We start from the raw sequence: 21,184 nt of genomic DNA, 5'->3' as shown, positions 1-21,184 counted from the left end.
GATCACTGGACTGCTACTTGCCCTTTGCTTTCATGTGCAGTACTATAAGAAAATTAACTCAGCAGGGTAAGGGTTTGAGTACAGACTGTATAAAACAACAAAACCAAACAAAAAACATCAAACCACCGCGCACACACACACACACACTTAGCAACCAAGCACCAACAACACGACATTAAGAAACCGAGTGAACTTTCTCGAAACACAACACAATGACTTTGCTACTAGCAAAGACCAACAGTTTTGCTACTAAAGCATAAATTTCAGAGAGATTACAGGCCAGTGAGGACAACTAATATACAACTAATAACAGATCTCACCAGAATCAGAAATTTTGAGCACAGAGTTTTTGTGTTCAACTCCCTTGCATGCTATTTCCGCATAGCAGAGTTCAGACTTGCAAAGCACCCCTTACGACCTCAAAAACCCACTCAAACACTTCCGTTTCCAATGCTATTGGATAAATGCATCCATCATATTTTACTAGTAGGAAAGCAGTGCCTCCTTCTCTTATACCAAACACCACAGAAGACCACACAGACCTTGTCAAGCACCACAGTCTTTTAATAGATATAAGAATCACAAAAGGTAACAGCAAACTGAGGGAGAATATGCTGTTTACTGTTAAGTCCCAAACCACTTCTACTTTCTCTGCAAATCTGAGGGGAAGCACTACTGCCTACTTCCTAAAACCTGCAAGCTGAGGAAAAGATAATTTATGATGTAAATTAACTAGGAAAAGAAGATCATTTTTGAGGTGAACTTTTCTAATCATGTTATTACTTCTAAAAATGTAAATGGCTGAAAAAATTAAATAACCACCTATTTATTAATATTGAGAAAATGCTTATTTGAAAAATATTTCTAACTATAAGATCATTAGCAAAAATAAGTCCATAACCATTCTGCAGACAAAACTTGGAACTAAAGGACTGACATGATGCCTTTTATAGTCTTGACTAAGAATACATAGATGCTAGAAAGACAAAAGAATTCTATAACTATTAATATTTCTAATATATGTAAACAGGCCATGTAACTTGTAACGAAAATGTGAAGAGGTAATCTGCAAAGAATAAGATGGACTGACAACTTTTTTTTATTATTCGGGATCTCTTGAGTCACTGGGATTCTACACACTCACCTGCTTAAACCAGTAGTGCTTAACTTTCTGTGTATACAGGCCATGCACCTCACTCTAGTGGCACGAGAAAGCTAATTACCGCTTCATTTAATGAGACCTTTTGACTTCAGGGAGTAGAATAAACTGGGATCTGCACCATCTTTTCTGTACGTACGTCACAAACCAAAACTGTTCAGATATATTCCTAATCCAGCTGCTCTAGAGGAGAACTGCAGTCATGGTCCTCTTCTGGCTACCTTTCCTCGTCTAGAAATGGAGCAAGTGGTATCTATTCCTTTTCCTTGAAAGTATCCAGGGGCTTAACATATGTACTGGTTATCTTTAAAAACAAGTCCAACAAAAATTATTAGTGTGTTAACACAGATACAGCTGAGCTTGTCCTGGATAAAAAGATGAATTAGACAAGGTCTTAATGTTCCTTCCACAACTATTAACTTGTGTGAGGCACCAGTACATGTGTAACCAGTCCAGATACACAAAGAAGGGGCCTCATATTCCCTAGAAGTGAGGGAGAAGATGAAGCTGGTAGGGAAGGTTATATATATTCTCCTGGGCAGGCACACACAGTCCATGAACCTTAAGTAGAACAGTCCTAGCTTAAGCTATTTTTAACGTTATACCTCCGAATATTTCGGCTGGAACTGCTGCAGAATGATTTGCTATAAACACATACGGAGAAAGGACTCCTATAAGATGAACTGTGTCTTCCAAAAATATAACTGAACTAACTTAAAGATTGGTAATTTAGAGAAAACATCAACGATCAAAACATGACTAACAACATATATGAGCTCATATGTATGCACAAGCACATTTCCTCACAGTCATTTTTTATTATTCCTCTTTAACCACAGATGGAGAAATGGCACATATAAAATTATAATTAGACATTAATAGAAAATAAGTCTCTCAAAGGATACAAGGCAAGAAGGAACAGTGAATGCAAGGGCTTGTTCATCTGACTATCCTGGATACTTCTGTTGGTGTGTGAACTAAGATATCGCTAGTAGAATTAGAAAAGAAAGTATCTATCTTCTTATTCGATGGTTTATACATGCGTCCCTTTTCTTTTTGAAAAAACATGAGAAAAATTTGTGCTATCACTAGCACCTACCTATATTCTCTTCAGTTTTATCAGAGGCAACAGGTAACTGGCTGGCACAGTGAGTTTTCACAGATAACCCTTCGAAGGGGCCCACTGGCAGATTTCCAAGTAATTAACAAAACCTTTGGATTTTGTTGGGGAGTTTTAGCTGTCTTGCCAGTTCACTGACTGATAGCACCTCTACATGTGTCCCTGTTAAAATTTGATTGTTTTCTTGAAGAGTCAGTGAATGTTCTGGTATCAGCAGTGTTCCAGTACAGTTCCTTTAAAAAGGAATACACAAAACACCCGAATGCAATCAATCAACTATTCTGAATACAAAGCAAGGAGGGTCCATACAAAGTACGTAATGATGCATCCTAGAGCTACTGTAAGTAGTTTAGTGAGAACTAATCTTAGCTTTCACTGCTGCATTGCAGGGGCAGCAATGGAGGCTAATTTGAGCTTGCTAGAACCCTTAATGAACAAACAGCCAGAAGAGTGGAGGTATTTTTAGGATAATTCATTAGAAATATGAACAATTTTTAGATGTACCAAATGTGGTCATAAGCAGCAATTTAAACCCATTTTAATAAATGTTTTAAATTGTATTTACCTCCACGCTTTTTGGGAGCTTCAGGTTTCATTTTAACGGTATTTCTGCTTCTAAATTCAGGCCCTTTAAAATCATCTTTGTCTTCATTCAGCACTGGCTCAGGCTGTACAACCACTGTACCTAGAATAATTTCATTTAAAAATTGGAAACCATTACACATCCAAATGAAGTGCAAGAGTTCTGTTTAAATAAAAGCCAATACAGTATCTTAAAGAAAAAAAAAGAAAAAAAAAAGTGCAATCTATTGACTAAAACTCAACCAGGTGTTCACAGGACAAAAAGCAACCACCACACACTTCGAACTGATTTCCATCTCACAGCTGTAGAACAGAAGCCAAAGATGGACTGGGCTATGAGGAGCAATTTCTGTTCGCTATATCCAGAAGTGGTCCATGCGTAACAGGACTGTCATACTATTGGGAATTTGCAGAGCTATGCTGCAACTAACGGACCTTCTTTTGGTAACGTAAATCTCACAAAAGCCTTAGAAGCAACTACTCTTCTCTCCATCTTTTTCCCCTTCTACCCAATCTTCTTCCTTAATTCCATTTTAGTAAGAAACAAATGAAAATACAACAGAGTAAGACCTATTCCTTCCTTTTATGAATCCTGAAATTCACACTTTTTATTTAAACAGAGAACAGCACTAATCAGAATTATGTGAATGAAAAGCTGTCTTTCACCCTTACAGCTCAGTTTTAATACTTTCATTGTGAGGACACTGGAAATAATCAAACATTCTGAAAAAATAAACTTAAGGGGACTGCTACTCATACAGTGAATAGCAGCAGTTCCTCCAAATCTTCCTGTCACTTTCAAAGGTTTTTAAAAAAACAGAAGAGATTAATCAAGCTCACAGAACAGTAAAAATAAATAAAAACACAAATAAGTAAGACCTGGAAGTGACAGGGATTTTGAGACTTTCACAAAGTATTTTCCCTTTTTCATGTTGGTCTTATTCCTGCAAAAATACAGATGTTGATACACATTTGAAACTAAGTCATAAGCATATCCTGGCAGACCCACAGGTTAAAGCACGCTGGGTCCAAACTTAAAGGTACCTGAAACTACGCTTTTCTCTTAAATGTGTGTGCACATGTGCATGCTTTATACATAAAAGAGAACAGAACCTAAGAGAGGCACTTTACTAATATGTGTGCATTCTAGTTAATTATTTATGCTGCATCCTAATGTTGGCTAATTTGCTGAATTCAGAAACAAAGACAGACATGAACTACCTTTAGGCAAGCTTTTCATATCAACATCGTTTTCTGAGTTTTCATTTGAAATATCTTCATTTACAGTTTCATCTAAGATTTGTTCATCATCTGATCCGACATATTTTGTTACAACTGTAGGTTTCCTGCACAGACAGAAAAAAACCATACTGTGACAAATATTATATACTGCAATACTGGTAAGCCTGGTGCTTTGCAGCAAAACACCATACTAATCGGAAAAATCTATGTTCTTTTTCTAATTAAATAAATTACTAAGTGGAATTCTCTGAGTTACTACAATAAATAAGTTGTACGATAATTTTCTTGTTAGGTTTGTTTCCCTCAGTTTGTCTCCCTCAACCCTCCCACCTGAAACAAAAAGATTTACTAGTAAAAGATTTGGGGGAAGGGAAAGAGGAGGGAGGCCAAAACAAGTGGGGTTTTTTTTGTTTGTTTGTTTGTTTGTTTGTTTTAATAGTATGCAGGAAGTCATACTTTTAGAAAAGGAGCCTGAACAAAAGATGCCTGCTTAGAAATTTTGTATGTCATTCCAAGGCAGCCCAAGGAGAACACACAGATATTAGCAAATGACAAAAAGCAGCTTGGCAGCAAAGTCACTTCCAAGAAAATAAAAGGAAATACAGTAAGAAATGAAAAAACTACTGCTCACTGTTGAATAGAAAGACTAGCAGCGAGAATTTCATAGAGAAATAATTTTGAATTCAACTCAGTAAAGTGAATGAAAATACTACATCAAAGCACTAAAACAATCATGAATTTTGAGTGCAATTCTCAGTAATATAAAGGTAATACATAAACTAGGAAAGTCAGTGTAGGATGCTGTTTTTCTCAAGAGCAGGCAAGTATGATAAATTTGTGTGTGACAACATCTTTAATGATAAACAGAAAACAAAAAATAAGACTACAAAAATGATGTAAATGAAAGGACAGTTTGGCAGGAAGTCAAATTCAGAAGATAAAGGACAAATTTAAATCGAGCATGAAACTACACTTGTAAATATGGAACGAAACTAAACAGAAGAGGGAGAATGAAGAATATTATTTAATATCCAGCAGACAGTATAATCAGAAACATGGACTGAAAACAGATACATGACAGATAGCAACAAGCAGGAAGAAGGCAGCTGTTAAATCATGCCATTAGAAGAGGTCACCTATCTACACAATATACTAGGATTAAATCAAAATAAAACAAAACACGCAAATCATGAAGAACATAACCTGAAGGAGTGGCAGTTAACAGCAAAAGTTGAGAAGGAATTTTACTAGAATACATCTGCTGTTACTTAGGGCACAAATAATCTGTACTCTGTATGTTCAAACTGATAAACAGTTAATTCCACATCTTTTTAAATCAAAGAACAAAAAGGCATTAAACAGAGATACAGCAAATGGCAGCTTCTGCACAGAACAACTTACCGGCACATTTTGATTCTACAGTCTCCCAACAACGACATACATAAACTCATTTTTCCGTACGACCTAAATGACATTTTTGGAAGAAGCCTGTACATAGAATAAGAGCTAAGTAGCAATTGTGTAAGCACCTTTGTCCAGTTAGGAGATGGAGGCTAAACTTGTTTGTCTTTGTTTATAAAAAAAAAAAAAAAAAAAAAAAAAAAAAAAAACACACAAAAAGAAAGATCGAGCTTTGACTGTGAAAGATGGTTTGAATTTTATATACCCCATTAGGCACTCATTTGTTTTAAAAGAACTCTGTTAACTCTATTGAGTTAACAGATCTGAAAACAGATTTATACCAATCTATACTAGAAGTATCTGGCATGAGATGCATGTATTTATGTTATAGTTTCATATAACAAAAAAATATTTATTTCTTTTTATTTTCTGAACCAACCTTTTCGAACGTGATGATCCCAAGGATTTGTTTCTTTCTGAAGAACTACTGCCCTAAAAACATGAAAATATTAAAAAGTAACCACATTTTTCATCAAGTCACCTGTCAACAAAAATAGTTTCTTACATTAACTAAAAAAAAAAACAGAAAACATCAGATTTATTTTTTTAAAAAAGCACATCAAGTGATATATGATTTCAGCAGTCAAGTCAGTTCAATTAAAATACTAAAACTATGTCATTTTAAATAAGTAGTAACACTCCAAGAAGTCACAATTACTTTGAAGGTATATTTTAAAATAAGTGTTATCAAGCTGTAAGCTGAATCACTTTAAACCTCAGCATACAGGTCACACAAACTGAGAGAGAGCACTGGCATTAGTTGAGACATTCTGAGAAAGACACTGCACCTGAGTCTCAACTACTAAGTCTTCCTGAAATTGAAGAAATTCTCTCTTTGCAATTCTCAACTTCACTGCCTTCTGAGAGAACTGTCAGCTTTCTGGTGAAGGGACTGAGCATAGCCCATAAGCAATGGTCAGCCCTAATCAGAAACAGTTCTGAGGTCTCCCAGCCTGCATGTTTTCACTAAAATATTAACTTGCAAGATCAGCACACGGAAGAATGGCATAAGCTACACGCAATGTAAAAGTCACGCAGAGTACACACAGCCTCCACATTGCTGTACATTTTCACTTTTGTACAAGTCACCAGGGCTCTCTGTTTTATGCCTAATGGCACTTACTGTTTATGTAGCTTAAGCTGCTCAATGAATATTTTCCACACTATGTGAAAGAAATTACTATTTTTCTTGACATATAGACATGGAGGGTACTGAAAGGCTGGTCCTTAGGGGGCCATCACTGCACAAGTGATACAGTGCGCAAGCATATCATAAGGTTAAAGAATTGCCAGTGGAATGCAAACACTTGCTGTATGGCTAATATGCCACAAAGGGCTGGCTTTTCATCAAAGCATATTTTTAATAGGTTTGCACATGCATATGGTAACCAGGTTTGAGCAACATCAAATAAATACCTAAATTTACTGCAATAAAGGCAAATTAAGAGAGGACATTGGCACTTGTGCTTTCTCAATATATAAATGTATTCAATCAAAATCTTTTCAAAAGGAAGGTAGACACTAGTAAGATATACGAGATGAAAAAACGTCTTTGATGAACATACTATACAAAAGAATATTGCTAAAGTTTAACAATATTCCTGTATCTCCTTATTTTATTTATTTATTTTTTTAAGAGACGTATATTTGCCTGAAAGGATATTGAAGAACCTATTGCTACCTACGTGATAGGGCAATAAGGGTAAATAATAAGTGTAAATAAGAGCCAAAGTCCAATTTTTTTTTAAATAAAGATAAATAAACAAAAGATCTGTTCACATTAAAACCAAAGAATAAAATTAAGAATAAAAGTTACTAACAGAATTTCTTGAAAAAAAAGGCATCAAACTTTTCAATATATTCATTCTCAATTTTAGTAATCTGCAAGACTCTTCCATTTCTTAACAAAAATGTAATTGCATACCTCAGGTAAGTAAAAATTGACTTTGTAAAGCATATTAGACACATTTTACCCAGGAATTCATTGAATATCACAAAAAAAATAAGTTGTTCAAGTAAATTAGTATGTTTCAGTAATTTAGAAAAAACGGCAGGAGGGAGGGAGGAACGTATGCTTACATACGCTTAACTGCAGTGGATATTGTTCAAAATTTAAAAGGTAACTTTAAGATTATTTTAAAATATTCTATAGCCAGTGTTTCTCTTCAGCATGTAGGATGTTGACATCTCCTACATATGGTTCTGAGAGTGTTCTTTAAGCATTTATTGTAAAAGCAACAAAATGAATTTAGCTTCCTATACTGGCCATTCTGCACTAGTCACACAACTAGAATTCGAAAGTGTTATTATTCTTACCTCTTCTCTGTTGTTCTCCATTGGAGTTGGACTATTTTCAGGTTCACTACTTTTACCTATGAGAGAAACAAAAGCAATCCACTGAAATGCAAGAATTATTAGCAGTTCTTTAAATCGTATCTCACAGTACTGTTTATCAGCAGAAATAAAGAACGACTGTGTGAGTTTCACAGACAAACCTGTTGCGCAACAACAAAACACAGTTCACTCTATGCCACAGGTTCTACAGAAATCATTTAGAAATTACTTTCAGTTGCATAAGTTGTTGACAGATCATTGAGGAAGACACCATATTACAAAAATAAGAGTGCAACTGTATATGCAGAGATGATATAGACAGAACTCTTTTTTTTTTTTTTTTTTTTTTTTTTGGTTTCTGAGAAGTTACTTTAAGTACTTTCCCTTACATATCTGACATTAAAAACACAATGTTAAATCTGGGATGATGGAACCGCACAAAAAAATCCCATTTGACACAGGATATAATACAAATTCGGATTTATCTTCGGAACTGTGGGATACATAACCTGAAGACATGTAAATGGCCAAGAATCTGCTAGTACCTGCTCTGGCCACCAAGTCCAGGTGAGGGAGGAAGGGAAAGTTTCCAGCTCAGTGATTAACAGAAGTTGTATAAAGTTGCTCAAAGGCTTAATATGATAGTAAGAACATGCAAGTAAAGCAGTAGTAAAATTACAGGATAAATAACATTACCACTTGTGATTATAACTTCAGACTGAAAGCATTGCCACTTACTATATCCTGACACTTTATATTTTAAAAAAATCTTAAGTTTGTAAAAATTTTTATCACTTTAACTGGTAAGTTTCATGCTGGACATATCTTATGCTGAATTGCTTGGGAAAATTCTCGTCAAAATTATCCAACTATTTTTGCACGTGAACAAGGTGGGAGGGAGGGGGAAATTAAAAAAAAAAGATTTTGGTCCTTTCAAATAGCTGAAATTATTTCTTTGGACTACTACAGGCATACCCCTCCTTCTAAGAAGAGGACTTGAAATTTGGCAGAAGGGTGCCATTTCCTTTGGAGACTGGACTCTGTCTACCTTTGACTGTTTTCCCAATTTTGCCCAAATCATAGATCTACAGAAAACATCAGTTTCTATGTGCTCAGTACAGATTTCTTTGATTCTGGCAGTTAAAATTTCTGCAGATTCTGCCCTCACAGACTGCACATGCGCAATCCCCAAAAGTGACTGAACATGCTCCATCATCTCACAGCTTCTACAAGTGACTGGACTGTACATGCGTCATCCCCATAGAATAACCAAGCATGCTGCATCCCCTCACAACTCCTAGCGCTGACCAAATTGCACATGCTCCATCCACTTCAGGGCTATGAGAGCGCAGGATTTTCCCTGTGACTGCTGCTCCAGGGCAGGGGGCCGGTCACTTGAAACAAGAGCAGGAAGTCAGTCTCTCCTGCGCTCTCAATGATCCTCCTGCTGGCACCCACGCAATGTAGAAGAGGGAGTCATCCAATTCGAATGCAGAGGGGATAAAGAAACATTACTAAGGCTGTAAAATCAAGTACTCAAAAATTAAGAAAGCCCAGAATCAAGATTATCAGCACAATTTTACTTTACTTAGCACTCCTATGACATATGCATTATGGTACAGTTCAACTACACAGCAGGGTACAAGGTGAAGCGCTGAACAAGCGACAGCTCTGCATATCAATTGACCTGTGAATGCGGTGGGTATGTGTCCCAACTCTCTCGAACCACACTCAACCCTCTGTGTCATCATCTCTCTCCTCACCACACTACCTAATACTTCACATACACTCCAAACTCTGGAGGTCCTTTAATTATATAAACCTGACTAAGCCCCAATTATGTCCCTTACTTATGCAGTCAATGCACATCCTGAGGGGAAAAAAATACATACACGTACATATATATATAAAAATAGTGTGGATCCTAAAGACTGTATCATAATGCACAGAAAGCTGGGAGGAAAAGCAAATCTGCACAGTTAATTCTGACATTTCCTAATATTTAATTTGTGACTTCCCAACTTTAGTATGTTCTTTTTTAAAAGAAGAAAAAGAAGAAGAATTGAGCTCTCACATACAACAATGAAATATGTCTATTATTAGTCAGTGTATCTGACTAATGTAATGTACCACTGTAAACAGTGTACCTCTATTTCAAAGTAAATCTGTATTTTGGTGCAAGGAGCCCAATTCTACTCTGTAGAACTCTACTTTACTACACAGTACAAAGGAAAAAGATGTGTTTCAAAATAGTATGCTTCTCAGAAAAATTTCACTTTGAGATATATGCATCTACATCACAGTTGAATTTATTATTCTGCTGAAATATCATATGCATAATTTCTTTCTCCTATTTTAACACTTTAGCTGGATGCTGACAAAAGGAGGTTAGCACCACACTGCAGTGGACTCTCTGCTCAGGATAAAACATTAAAAGATAAAAGATGTACACCAGAAAATGCACATAAGTCTGTTACTGAAAACAAGAGGGGTTTAAAAATGAACTCCATACCACAGCCAACTAATTATCCTTCCCCTGTACTCTATCATTTCATCACAATTTTAATTCACTGCTATGAAAGTGTAGCTCAAAAAGTTTTGTGCCTGAATCTAGTTCAAATTAAACTCTAGCATAAACAAATGTTACTCAGTACTGTTCTGAAATAATTTCATTTTTTCCATGCTGTAATCAAAATAAAGTGTTTAAAATTCAAGTTACCTATTTCTAACTGGTAAGTAAAAATTACTAATATTATATTTGACCTAGCAAAACATTCAATGTTTTTTGGAAGAATCATTTTGTTTTCAGATGTTTCCAAATGTAGAAATTCTTTCCAAATAACTAAGAAAGCATAATCTACAGAACTTCTTACATGTTATAACAACCAAAAAAGCTTGAGAAGAGATTATTTACTTACACAAAGTAAAGTAACTTTAAAAAATGAACCGTAACCTCTCCAAGGAACCGCTACCAAAGCAAATGCATGCATGCTACTGATTTCATATTTTTTAAACAGTAAATCACATGTAAGATTTGTTTTTTCCACATTTAGAAAACATTCTGTGAAGATATCACCACTTAATTAAATCACTATAGGAATACACATAACTGCATCACTGAAGTGCAATAGAGTTATATACAAACACAAAGTTGTTCAACTCAAGAAAAATACACACATTGAAAATGAAAACATAAAATTCCTTTTTACCTATGGTTTTGTTTTCAGAGAATGCTAGAGGAGAGTTTGCGTCCTCAGATTCTTCCGATGAGTGAGCCAAGAAGTCATGAAGCTTTTGCACCAATGTATTCAACTTGCTTTCACTGTTAAAATACAAGTAAAACTTCAAGTTACCTATACATCTCATGCTAATTTCGCAAGCTTGAAAAAAATGATGCTGATTCTCAATTAATACATACCTACAGAGGAAACTCAGTTACTACCTGAACATTTGTTTCCAAAGGGGATATTAAATTAACTATAAAATACACCATTTTATTAAACCTAGAGTTAAATACAGGTGCAACTTTTTTGACAAAATATGAAAGCACTGAGGAGTCTGTTAATAGTAATAAAAACCACACACATTTTAAACAATGTTCTTAACTACATCAAATATGATGTACAAAATTCATGAAAATCTGAACAGCAATACTATCAAACTGAAAAAACAAAATTTTAAGATTATACCTTACCAGAGGCGGAACAGAAGAAGAAAGAAAATCTTGATTTTATTATCAAAAATGTATCCTTTGTGGACATAAAACAGTAAAAATTCACCTCAAAGTTCTCCTACAACCTAAAAAGCAAACAGGTCTACTCAGCCTAAGAGATCTAGATGTTTGTGTAAAGCTTACATACATTAAATCAACCATATATGTACTGTATATTCTGTATTTATTTTGTCAAAAAACAACAGTGCAGGATCAGAATATTTCTTGATCTCTTTGCATTGGTATTCATGTTTACTTTATATACAGTATTACCCTGGAAATTTTCAATAGGCCATTTTATAGACCAGGAGACATTAGTCTTCCACATTCACTACTGTAAAAAAAAGCAACACTTCTGTATTTGTGTTTAAAAGGTATACCTCTTTAAAATCTACATGTTGCTCCCTCTCATTTTATGTTTTTTATTTTAGAATCATTTTTTCACCCAAAGATTCTACTATTTCCTGAGACAGCATGCCTTTTTCCAGGGGCAAGAGTACTGATGGTGACCAAAGGCAGTCATCCTCTTTCAGATGTTCACATTCAGCTGTTTGTCACTGCTTCCCTCCTGAAGGCAAGCAATCCTCTAAAATCTGCCAGCTGAAATGTCTGAGTCATCATACTCTATCTGCTATTAGATACAGTTTCTCAAACTGAAATACACTATCCTCTTCATAAGATAACTTTACAATATCCAATTAAAGGATATAAGCTTTCATCCTTTCCACTTTTTACCTCCCCATTACTTTCAGAATAGTCTTCTGATAACAAGAAAAATTAAGATTTCCTGGGATCTATTTTACAATTTGAAGGGTCTTTTAAATATTTATCAGTGCAATCCATCACCTTTACCCCCTCTCCTATTTTTCTTCACATTTATTAATTGCTGACTTTCAATTTAACTATTACTGCTAAGGAAAATCACCTGTTTCACAGAAAGGACATGCAAATAAGCTCTCCTCAAAATAATGTATGAAAGGGTATCATATTAATACAAGAGACTATCTAAAACAGAAGATTATCCAGAAGAAATAGATTCTTTTTAATGAATATTTAGCATGATTGCATACACAGTTATTTTCACCGAGATATTAAAAAAAAAAAAAAAAAAAAAAAAAGAGCATTTTGTCATGAAAATATTTTCTAGATGAGGAAAGCGTAGTTTTTTGGAAGACTACATACATAACATCAACCACTAGAGCAACTCTGAAAGACAGTAACAAAGCCTGTTTTACCCTCAATTGTATCTTAAGAATCTTCCTCTCAATCTAAGAGTCTTTGCCTTTAATGACTGGCCTCATGCTACTGTAAAACTGCCAGTCCCTAAACCTGTACTTCCCTTCTGCTCATGAAGGGAGTGCATATCTGGAAAACATTACAGAAGATGATAATAATACTTTTCAGTTTTTAAACAGATTTGTATTCTCTACTTTAGAAGTAGATAAATGTAATGTGAATAAATTGTCATTAAATCATGTCAAATTTATCAAGTTAAAAAAAAAGGAAAAGCACTGGCACAGGTTGCTCAGAAAGGTTGTGGAGCCTCCTCCTTTGGAGATATTCAAAGCCCACCCAAATGCAACCCTGTCTAACATGCTCTAGGTGACCCTGCTGAGCAGGGGAGTTGGGACTAGATGATCTCCAGAAGTCCCTTCCATCCTGACTGATTCTATGATTCTATGAAAGAGTTTTTGAGAACTATTTGATAGTAAAACTATACAAGAAGATTTTATTTTCTTTCCATATAGTGTGAAGAACTCACATGTATTTAAAAAGGCAACAAAAAATACTTTTTAAAAAAAGGTGAAATTCTGCTAATTTGTTATATAAACAACATATTTTGGTAATGAACTTTTAGAAAGAAAATGGCAACAACAGATAACTTACGACATTATTTTTCTCAGCATACAACAGAAATGCAGAACAGTGTGCATGCGCCTCTGTGACTAAGAATTCAGAATATCAGCTGCTACCAATTAGCAGCTCTTATCCTAACTAGCCTGGAATTACCATTTTCTGAACATAATGTTCATGGTGACACAAAATCTACAAACTAATACTACACAGTACCCTCATCCTGCTTTTCCTCTTGCTTATTCAGCATTTTATACCACAATCCCATACTAAAGAATACCAGGTCAAATGCAAGTAAAGGTGCTACACTTAATATACTTCACCACAAGGAAATTTTAATTTAGGGTAGTGCTTTACCTGATTTTTGAACAAAGCAATTTTTTATATGATGCATTTATAGTTGGAAATATATCATCTCTAATCCTTTTAAAGCTTCTACTACAAACTCTTTATTATTTATAATATATTAATAGACTCATCCACTATTAAACTCATCATGATATATGTATTATTTTCAAAAAATGCAGGATCCTAAAAATTTAGACACATCAGAAGCACTAAATTAAGTTGTCTTCCTCCATCATATAGCAACAGCCCCCACACAATTTACTAGTGATTCCAGGTTTGCATGTTTCTAAGCAAACTGCCTCACAATCAGTCAGGAGCTCTTTTACCACTGTTCAGTCTAATTAGAATAGGAATGAAAAGAGAGGTGCCCGACTGTTCTTGCTCTGGCCATGAACCCAATTTGCAACCTTGGGAAGCTAGTTACTGTTATGATTAGTTCCCTATCACATAAGAATAAAATTTCTTACCTAAATTCAGAGCAGTGCTATAATCTTAACCAGTAAAGGCCTGGCCTAACTTTGGGGTTCCCAAAGTATGTACTAGGCAAACCTAAAACAGGTATAGGCTAAAACATGAAAATACGTATAGGCTAAATGACCCTAAGGAGCTATAGAATATATATAGAGAAAAATCGTGGGGGTTTTGTCCTAATCTAGACATATTCTAAATACTGCTAAAGCCCCCAGAATATAGAAAGTGTATGAAGAAATAGTCTCGCAACACCCTTAATTCAATCTGACTGTTGACCATGGCTCCCCTACTGCATACGCTTACCTCATCACCTATGTTACCTAATGATTGGGCTTCTCCATAACAAGTCAAATCATCTAGGACAAAATAAAACGTTAAGGAACAGCTTTCATTTGAATCCAACTTGCTACATACTAATGTGTTTAATCTGATGGCAGGTGAGGCACTGAAAATTCATAGCCAGGGCATGGATAAAAAGCAGGACTGCCCAACTGTTGCAGTAAACAGAGGTCTTACTGGATTATACTAACTGGAAAAAACTCTTTATTGCACTGAATTTCTGTCTACTTCCACCAGACACCTTGAAAACATAGGTGGGGAATGTTTCATCTACTATCAACAACTGAAAGAAGCTTTTAGCCTCTTCCCACCAAACAAATGAGTTTCCTATTCCTCTACAGAATCCCATCAGCTTTAAGGCTGAACAAATACCCCTCATCTCAATTTCAAATGCCTCCTGAAAGCCTAAGATGCAGGAGCTTCTGTTCAGCTTCTCATCTGTCTCAACTGGTTTTCAAATACACTTTTGTAAAATAAAACTAAGACTGATGTAATTTCATTAAGCATAAAATTTCAAAGCTGGTAGAAAGCATACATTTTTTTCCAAAAAACCATGTAATTTCCTTTCATATTGCCTAAATCTTGATACAGTCAGATCAGTATTCCATCATCTGCAAATCCTCAGGCAAGTTCTTCCTCAGGCAAAATATTAGTGACTTACCCAAATCACAGATTTCAATTAAAATGCCAGAGACTACAGAGCCTTTTCCTATAAATTACGTCAATGTTGTGGCTGAACACACATGAAAGAAATGGCTGAAGACTGTGAAAGAAAGTGAAAGATTGTAAAATCTACAAGTTATTTACTTTCTGATTCCTAATCAGAAAAGCTGTTAAAAGGCTGCAATGTTATAAGCAATCTACTTCTATCAGAAAAAACACACAACTGGAAAGTGAAACCAGCCTATTATTTTTATATCAGTTATACAAGTAAAATTATGCTTTTTATACATGTGTCAGAACAGACCAGTGCTACCTTTTGTAGTGGTTATTTTTAACTCATCAACAGTTCTCTAAGGACAAAGCAACACAATGCTGTATAGCTTAAACCAGATTAATATTTTGTAACCTGTTCATATTGATATGAATAATCAGGCTTCATGCAATCATGAACCAGCACGAACCAGCTGTACTGCTAAAGGACGCAGGCCCTCAATACACCCAAACATGCATACACCTAATCCCACATTCACAGTTCTCTCCTTTCTCCTCCACTCCCTGTAGAAGGGTTTGTTTTGACCTATACACAGAAGCTGATCCAGATTAAAAGTAGTCATTTCTTCTGCTGACCCTACATCAGCTCCCTGATCCACCTCCCTGCTCATTGGCATGAACATTTCTGCAGGTACAAAGAGGTGATAATCAGCCTGAGTTATGTGGCAAGATAGGACTGTAACTTTAGCGGCAGCAATAGTGTATGTGAGCTTGAACCACTCATACAACAACAAAAAAATGAGTTTTTCAAGTAAGTGACATTATAAATTGTACCACATTAAACTTATTAAAATCAAATACAGCCCAGAAAATACCTGATTACTGAAGTTCTCTTTCAGGAGAAATGCAGGCATTTAGCAGTTCACTGAATTTGGAGATTCTATGCTTATGACTTCATTAACGCAGATAAATGCACTCATTTGTTTTGGTTAGAACTGACTTTAAATTCACAGGAGCTTAACCAAGGGATAGATAGTAAGGTCTAAGTAACTTGATGATATCGATGAAGTATCTTTGGAGCGTAAGAACAGCAGAACAGGTTCAGGTAGAGTAGAAAGAATTAATTTTTTGCCAGAGATGCAAGGCAAATGAGAAAGAGACGGTTTAAGATTCACTAAGAAATGCCTACTAGTATTCTAGCAAGATTACACAATTTCTTTCTGCTGAGATGGTATCCAAACAACCATAACAGCATTTGACTGAAAGTTACCAGGCTTCACCAAAATGTGAAAAATTCGTTTTTTAATTTATTTCTTCTATGAAGGCTTCAAAACAAACAAACAAGAACGAAAGATGTTAGCAGGCTTGAATCCTATGCAGAAGTCCATAACTTCATTTGCAAAAGAGTTAGTCTGCAAACTCAAATAGACTAAAAAATACTGACTGGAGTCTACCACAGAATCACCGAATGGTTGAGGTTGGAAGGGATCTCTGGAGATCATCTAGTTCAACTTGCCTGCTAAAGCAGGGTCACCTAGAGTATGTTAGACAGGATCACATACAGGCAAGTTCTGATTATCTCCAGAGAAGGAGACTCCTTAACCACTCTGGAAAACCTGTTCCAGTGCTCTGTCACTCTCACAGTAAAAAAGTTCTTCCTTATATTCAGGCGAACTGTGTTTCAGTCTGTGCCCGTTGCCTCTTGAAACAACCTGAAAACCTGATTTCTGGCTTTAAAACAAAACAAAGAAGTATTTTCACCTTCATGCGACAAGAAATAACGGCAAACTAAATATCTTAATGTATTAATTCGGAAAGAAAGTTCAAGCTAGCATATTTTTAAGATAGAAAGCAGTATTACAGAAAACTTAAAACATGCTTTGTTTAAATGGAAACAAGGGTTGCATCCAACAGCATCATACCTCTCTACTTCTAAAATAGTCTTCTCTTTTGCTTCATCTGCCTTTTCCTTTCTGGAGCTTATTATAGATTCTCAGTGCGGCATCATTCATTACAAACTCTGCCTTTCAACTCTGCTTTACATGGTTAGACTTATCTGCCCCAAAACATTTATACAATTGGGTGTATTAATACCAACAGGTAGATGTATTAAGGCAGAAATTTCTAAACCATGCAGTTTTCAGACTTGACAAATAAGTTACCTGAACAGCACTAAATTTGATACGGGTTAACAGCCTGTGTAATCAAGTTCTTGTTTTTTCAAGGTTTCACGTCTTCTCTAAAAAGAATCAAGTAACTGATCAATCCATCACTCACCTTGATTGACAACAGCCTAGTAGCTAGAATTTGTAAAAAAAAAATGTGAAAGTCTAGTACTCTTCATTTAATAATCAGAGCACACTACCTACTATTTTTTAAAGTCAATATAAAACCTTCCATTATATTTGCTGATGGATTTCTGCAACTTTTTTCCCCTCCCAAGTCATCACTGGAACTAATTTCTACTGACCTATCCATGAACTGATTCATGTTTCCAAATCACCTGCAGGCACAAACTGAGCTCCAGTGATATGAAATGTGACTTCATGAGGTTCAGCAGTATCCTTAGGCTTTCCTGATTATAAAGGACAGATCTAGTGATCTCATTTAGAAGCATACTTTGTCACAGGCTGTAGGCACTTGTTCTTACATTGAACACAGTGTATTTTGGTACTAATTTCTGTTCTGAGGTTTTCTTTTGGTGAGGTATATGCAAGTAAAAACATACAAAAGACTAACTCCCCTTTTCTTCCTTCAAGCAGAGGATGTAAGTGAACCTACTAGTAGGAACAGGTAAGGTCACTATGACAAATATCCAGCCAGTGGTTTTTTTTTTTTTTTTTTTTTTTTTTTAATCAAGTCTTCCTCTACAATTTTTGTTCAAAAAGCTTTATAAATACTTACAGAATCACAATCTTAAAGGTTCTTTTCTAAGTTATTCCACTTTTGATCATATTTCTAAGCACTCCAAACTTCCTATTCTAGGCATTGAAAACACTCAGATTCTTAACATTAAAGAAAATTGTTTCCTTTGTCACAAACTTTAAAGTCAGCAGACTAGTATTCATCACATCTTTTTAAACACTACCAGCCTATCTTCCAAAAGGTCTGGAAAAAAAAAATTTCAAGAGAAATTGTACTGTTCGCACATTTTCCAAACGATTCTATCAATGATCTTCTTAGCTGTGTATCTGGACATTTCTTTAAGGGGTAGAGATAGAAGATAAGCAGAAGAAGAACGTATAGGGTGAAAGAAATGCCGGCAGATGACAGGCAAAAATAGGTCTTGTGGGAAATGGGAGCAAAGAATACAGGGCATGAGTGTGCAAGTCTCTGAGCGAACAGTGGGAGACAGATCACCTTTGCTTCTGTACCAAGACAATACCACATTAAGCTCCTCTATACCAATTTTCTTTCTCCTCTCATTCTCTCCAAATCCAAATTTTAAGTAGAACCTGAGCTGCTGGAAAACAAGAAAAAGTCCATGCAACGTATTCATCAGCTTCCCAACTTTTTTTGATGGTAATTTCCAACTTCATTTGTAGCTCCTGGCGTGAAACTGTTCTTGTAAAACAAACAAACAAACAAAAAGTAAACAAAAAAAACTGTTCAAGATGAGCCCTATATGAAATGAGGATTATCTAAAATATTCGGGCTGATTGAGAACTGAGTTCATGAACAGAAGGAAGTTTGGAGTACCAAAAAAATCTTATGCCTATTTCCACAAACACCGTTTAAAAAAAAAAGAGTTTGTCATGTGGTACACTTAATACGTGGGCCAGATCAAACCCAAAGACTGCAGACAGCCTAAAATCTACTTTGTATATACCTTTTCATTCTCAAGATTACAAATGAAACCATGTTAAATAATGCGTGATTTACCTTTACCGTCCGTATGTAGCCCCAAAATCTGGGCAGAAGAGTTATAAAATTCTGTATTTTATTTTCAGTCCACTGAAGCATCAAAATAAACTAGCCTCTTGATATTAACTGCTGCACTAATGACAACTTAAGAACACGGAAAGGCTTAAGGAGGAAGCCTGCAAAACACAGACCACCAAGGGAGGGAAAAAAGACATAGCAGAAACAGGAAAACATGGAATACAACACAGTAGTGATGGTATGAAAAGAAACGGATATGGTCCAAACGAAACAGCATTTTCAGAGTTAGAAAAACTAATTATGATCATAAACCAGTGAATAAATATTAGTAATTGAAATCTTTTTGCTATACAAAATCCAATTCTACCTTTGGTTTTAAAGAATCAGGGATGGAGGAGGAGAAAGACTCCTCAATTAGTATTCCAGTCAATGCAAACAAACAAACAAACAAAAAATCAATCCAACAAAAATTGGTGTAAGCTGTCTAAGTACTTTAAGAATACAAGGGGGAAGGGAGAAGAAAGTGGGGGAGGGACAGAGAGGGAGAGAGAAAATAAAAAAGTGTGTGAGAGAATCTGTTTTACAAAGTAAGTAAGAAAAAATATGCAGAAGAAATTGTAATCGTTGGGAAGTCACACACCAGGCAACATGTATTTGTAATGCTTGCAACTTATTTCCTGCATGTGATCAACATTAATGACATAATGTTAATAATCTTTGAAAAACCTTTTTTGTTAGAAGTAAATTACTTGTGCATTACTTCCATACAAACATGAGGGCTTTAAAATCGAGGTATATGCAAGAAAATTACCATCCCTTTAACTCTTGCCTGCAGCTAAGATGTAGTTATGAACAACTATTCAAAAGAAAGAAGTCTAAAACTAGAAGGTGAAGACAAACAAACACGACCACAGAAGAAACTTTTAGCTAAGGTTCATGACTTAAGACAACGTGATGCTTCCTTTCCTTGGCATTTTATTTTGATTTTGAAGGTACACACAACATTTGTGAGGGTTAAGTGACAATACTTTATTGTCTAAACAGTGCCTTGGGCATTCTGAATATTTGTGATGGGTGATGGACTGTGTTGATCTGACCCTCTGCGATATCTATAAATAGGAAACAAACAAACCCAACTATTTATTAATAGTTTAATATGGCGCCTCTTTCTTAACACCGACTGAACTTGTTCTGTGGCAGCATGTTTACTTTATGCAGCAAGGCAGGAGTCGCTGGTAAGAATTAGCACGGTAGGACACGCAGCTCGAACACAGAGGAGGTGTTTGTAAACCGACGGGAAAACAGATCCTCTACGGAGGGGACCGGTAGGGCAGGAGGTCTTTACTACAGAGCAGCACGTGGGGCGGGGGCGGGCAGGCCGAGGAGCAGCTGCTGCCTGCGGCGCCCCACAGCCTCGCGCCGGGGGCAAGGCAGGGCGGCGGGCTGGGCTGGGCTGGGCCGGGCCGGGCCCCGCCCCGCCGGGCCTCCCCTCGCGCTTCCCGCCGGGACGAGGTCAGGGACGGCGGAGCGGCGCGACTCGGCCCTCAGCGCTGCAGCCCCGGAGGGCCCGTCCCCGCCGCGCCCCGGCCGCCGCCGCCGCCGCCTCCCCGGCGCGGGCGAAGCGCGGGCCGCGGCTGCGCTCGGCCGCCTCCGCCGCCGTCCCCTCCCCCTGCGCTCCGCACCGGACCCCCGCCGCCATCCCCTCCCCCTGCCCGGCCCCGCCGCCACCCCCCGCCGGGCGGCGGCGCCGCCGCCCCCCTGCACCGGCCGCGCGCGAGAGGCCCCGGCGGGTTTTGCCGCCGCCCGCCTCCCCGCATCGGCGGGGCCGGCCCGCGCCACTCTCGGCGGCCCCGGCCGGGGCGGGCCCCGAGCCGTACCTCATGGGCTCTGCGGTCATGTCTCCGCTGCCGCTGCTCGGTGCGGCCGGCCGGGCCGGAACCGGGCTCAGGCGCTGAAAGGAGACAAAGCCGTTATTGCCGCCATCGCCAGCGCCGCCGCCATCTTGTCGGAGGGAGGATGAGGGAGA

General features: G+C 37.0%; 1 protein-coding gene across 5 annotated transcripts in view; it reads right to left on the bottom strand.

Annotated features, from left to right (window-relative positions):
* Nucleotides 1-21,184, bottom strand: part of ATRX (ATRX chromatin remodeler) — an 87,092-nt gene extending 65,908 nt beyond the window's left edge. For 2 of the 5 annotated variants that reach the window (XM_062585069.1, XM_062585071.1), the window contains exons 1-6: nt 21,036-21,184; nt 11,108-11,220; nt 7,881-7,936; nt 5,944-5,996; nt 4,083-4,207; nt 2,845-2,964 (exon numbers count right to left, since the gene is read on the bottom strand). In XM_062585069.1, the coding sequence (XP_062441053.1) occupies nt 2,845-2,964; nt 4,083-4,207; nt 5,944-5,996; nt 7,881-7,936; nt 11,108-11,220; nt 21,036-21,055 (487 nt within the window). In that variant the 5' untranslated portion in view covers nt 21,056-21,184. Of the gene's footprint in view, nt 1-2,844; nt 2,965-4,082; nt 4,208-5,943; nt 5,997-7,880; nt 7,937-11,107; nt 11,221-11,592; nt 11,614-21,035 lie in introns of those variants that run through there. The other 3 variants (XM_062585072.1, XM_062585074.1, XM_062585073.1) reach the window with 2 other exon arrangements.

The sequence above is a fragment of the Rhea pennata genome, chromosome 11 (genome assembly GCF_028389875.1).
Source record: "Rhea pennata isolate bPtePen1 chromosome 11, bPtePen1.pri, whole genome shotgun sequence".
In the NCBI taxonomy this organism is placed as follows: Eukaryota; Metazoa; Chordata; class Aves; order Rheiformes; family Rheidae; genus Rhea; species Rhea pennata.
The sequence above is the reverse complement of the archived record's forward strand: the minus strand, read 5'-3'. Positions and strand labels throughout refer to the sequence as shown.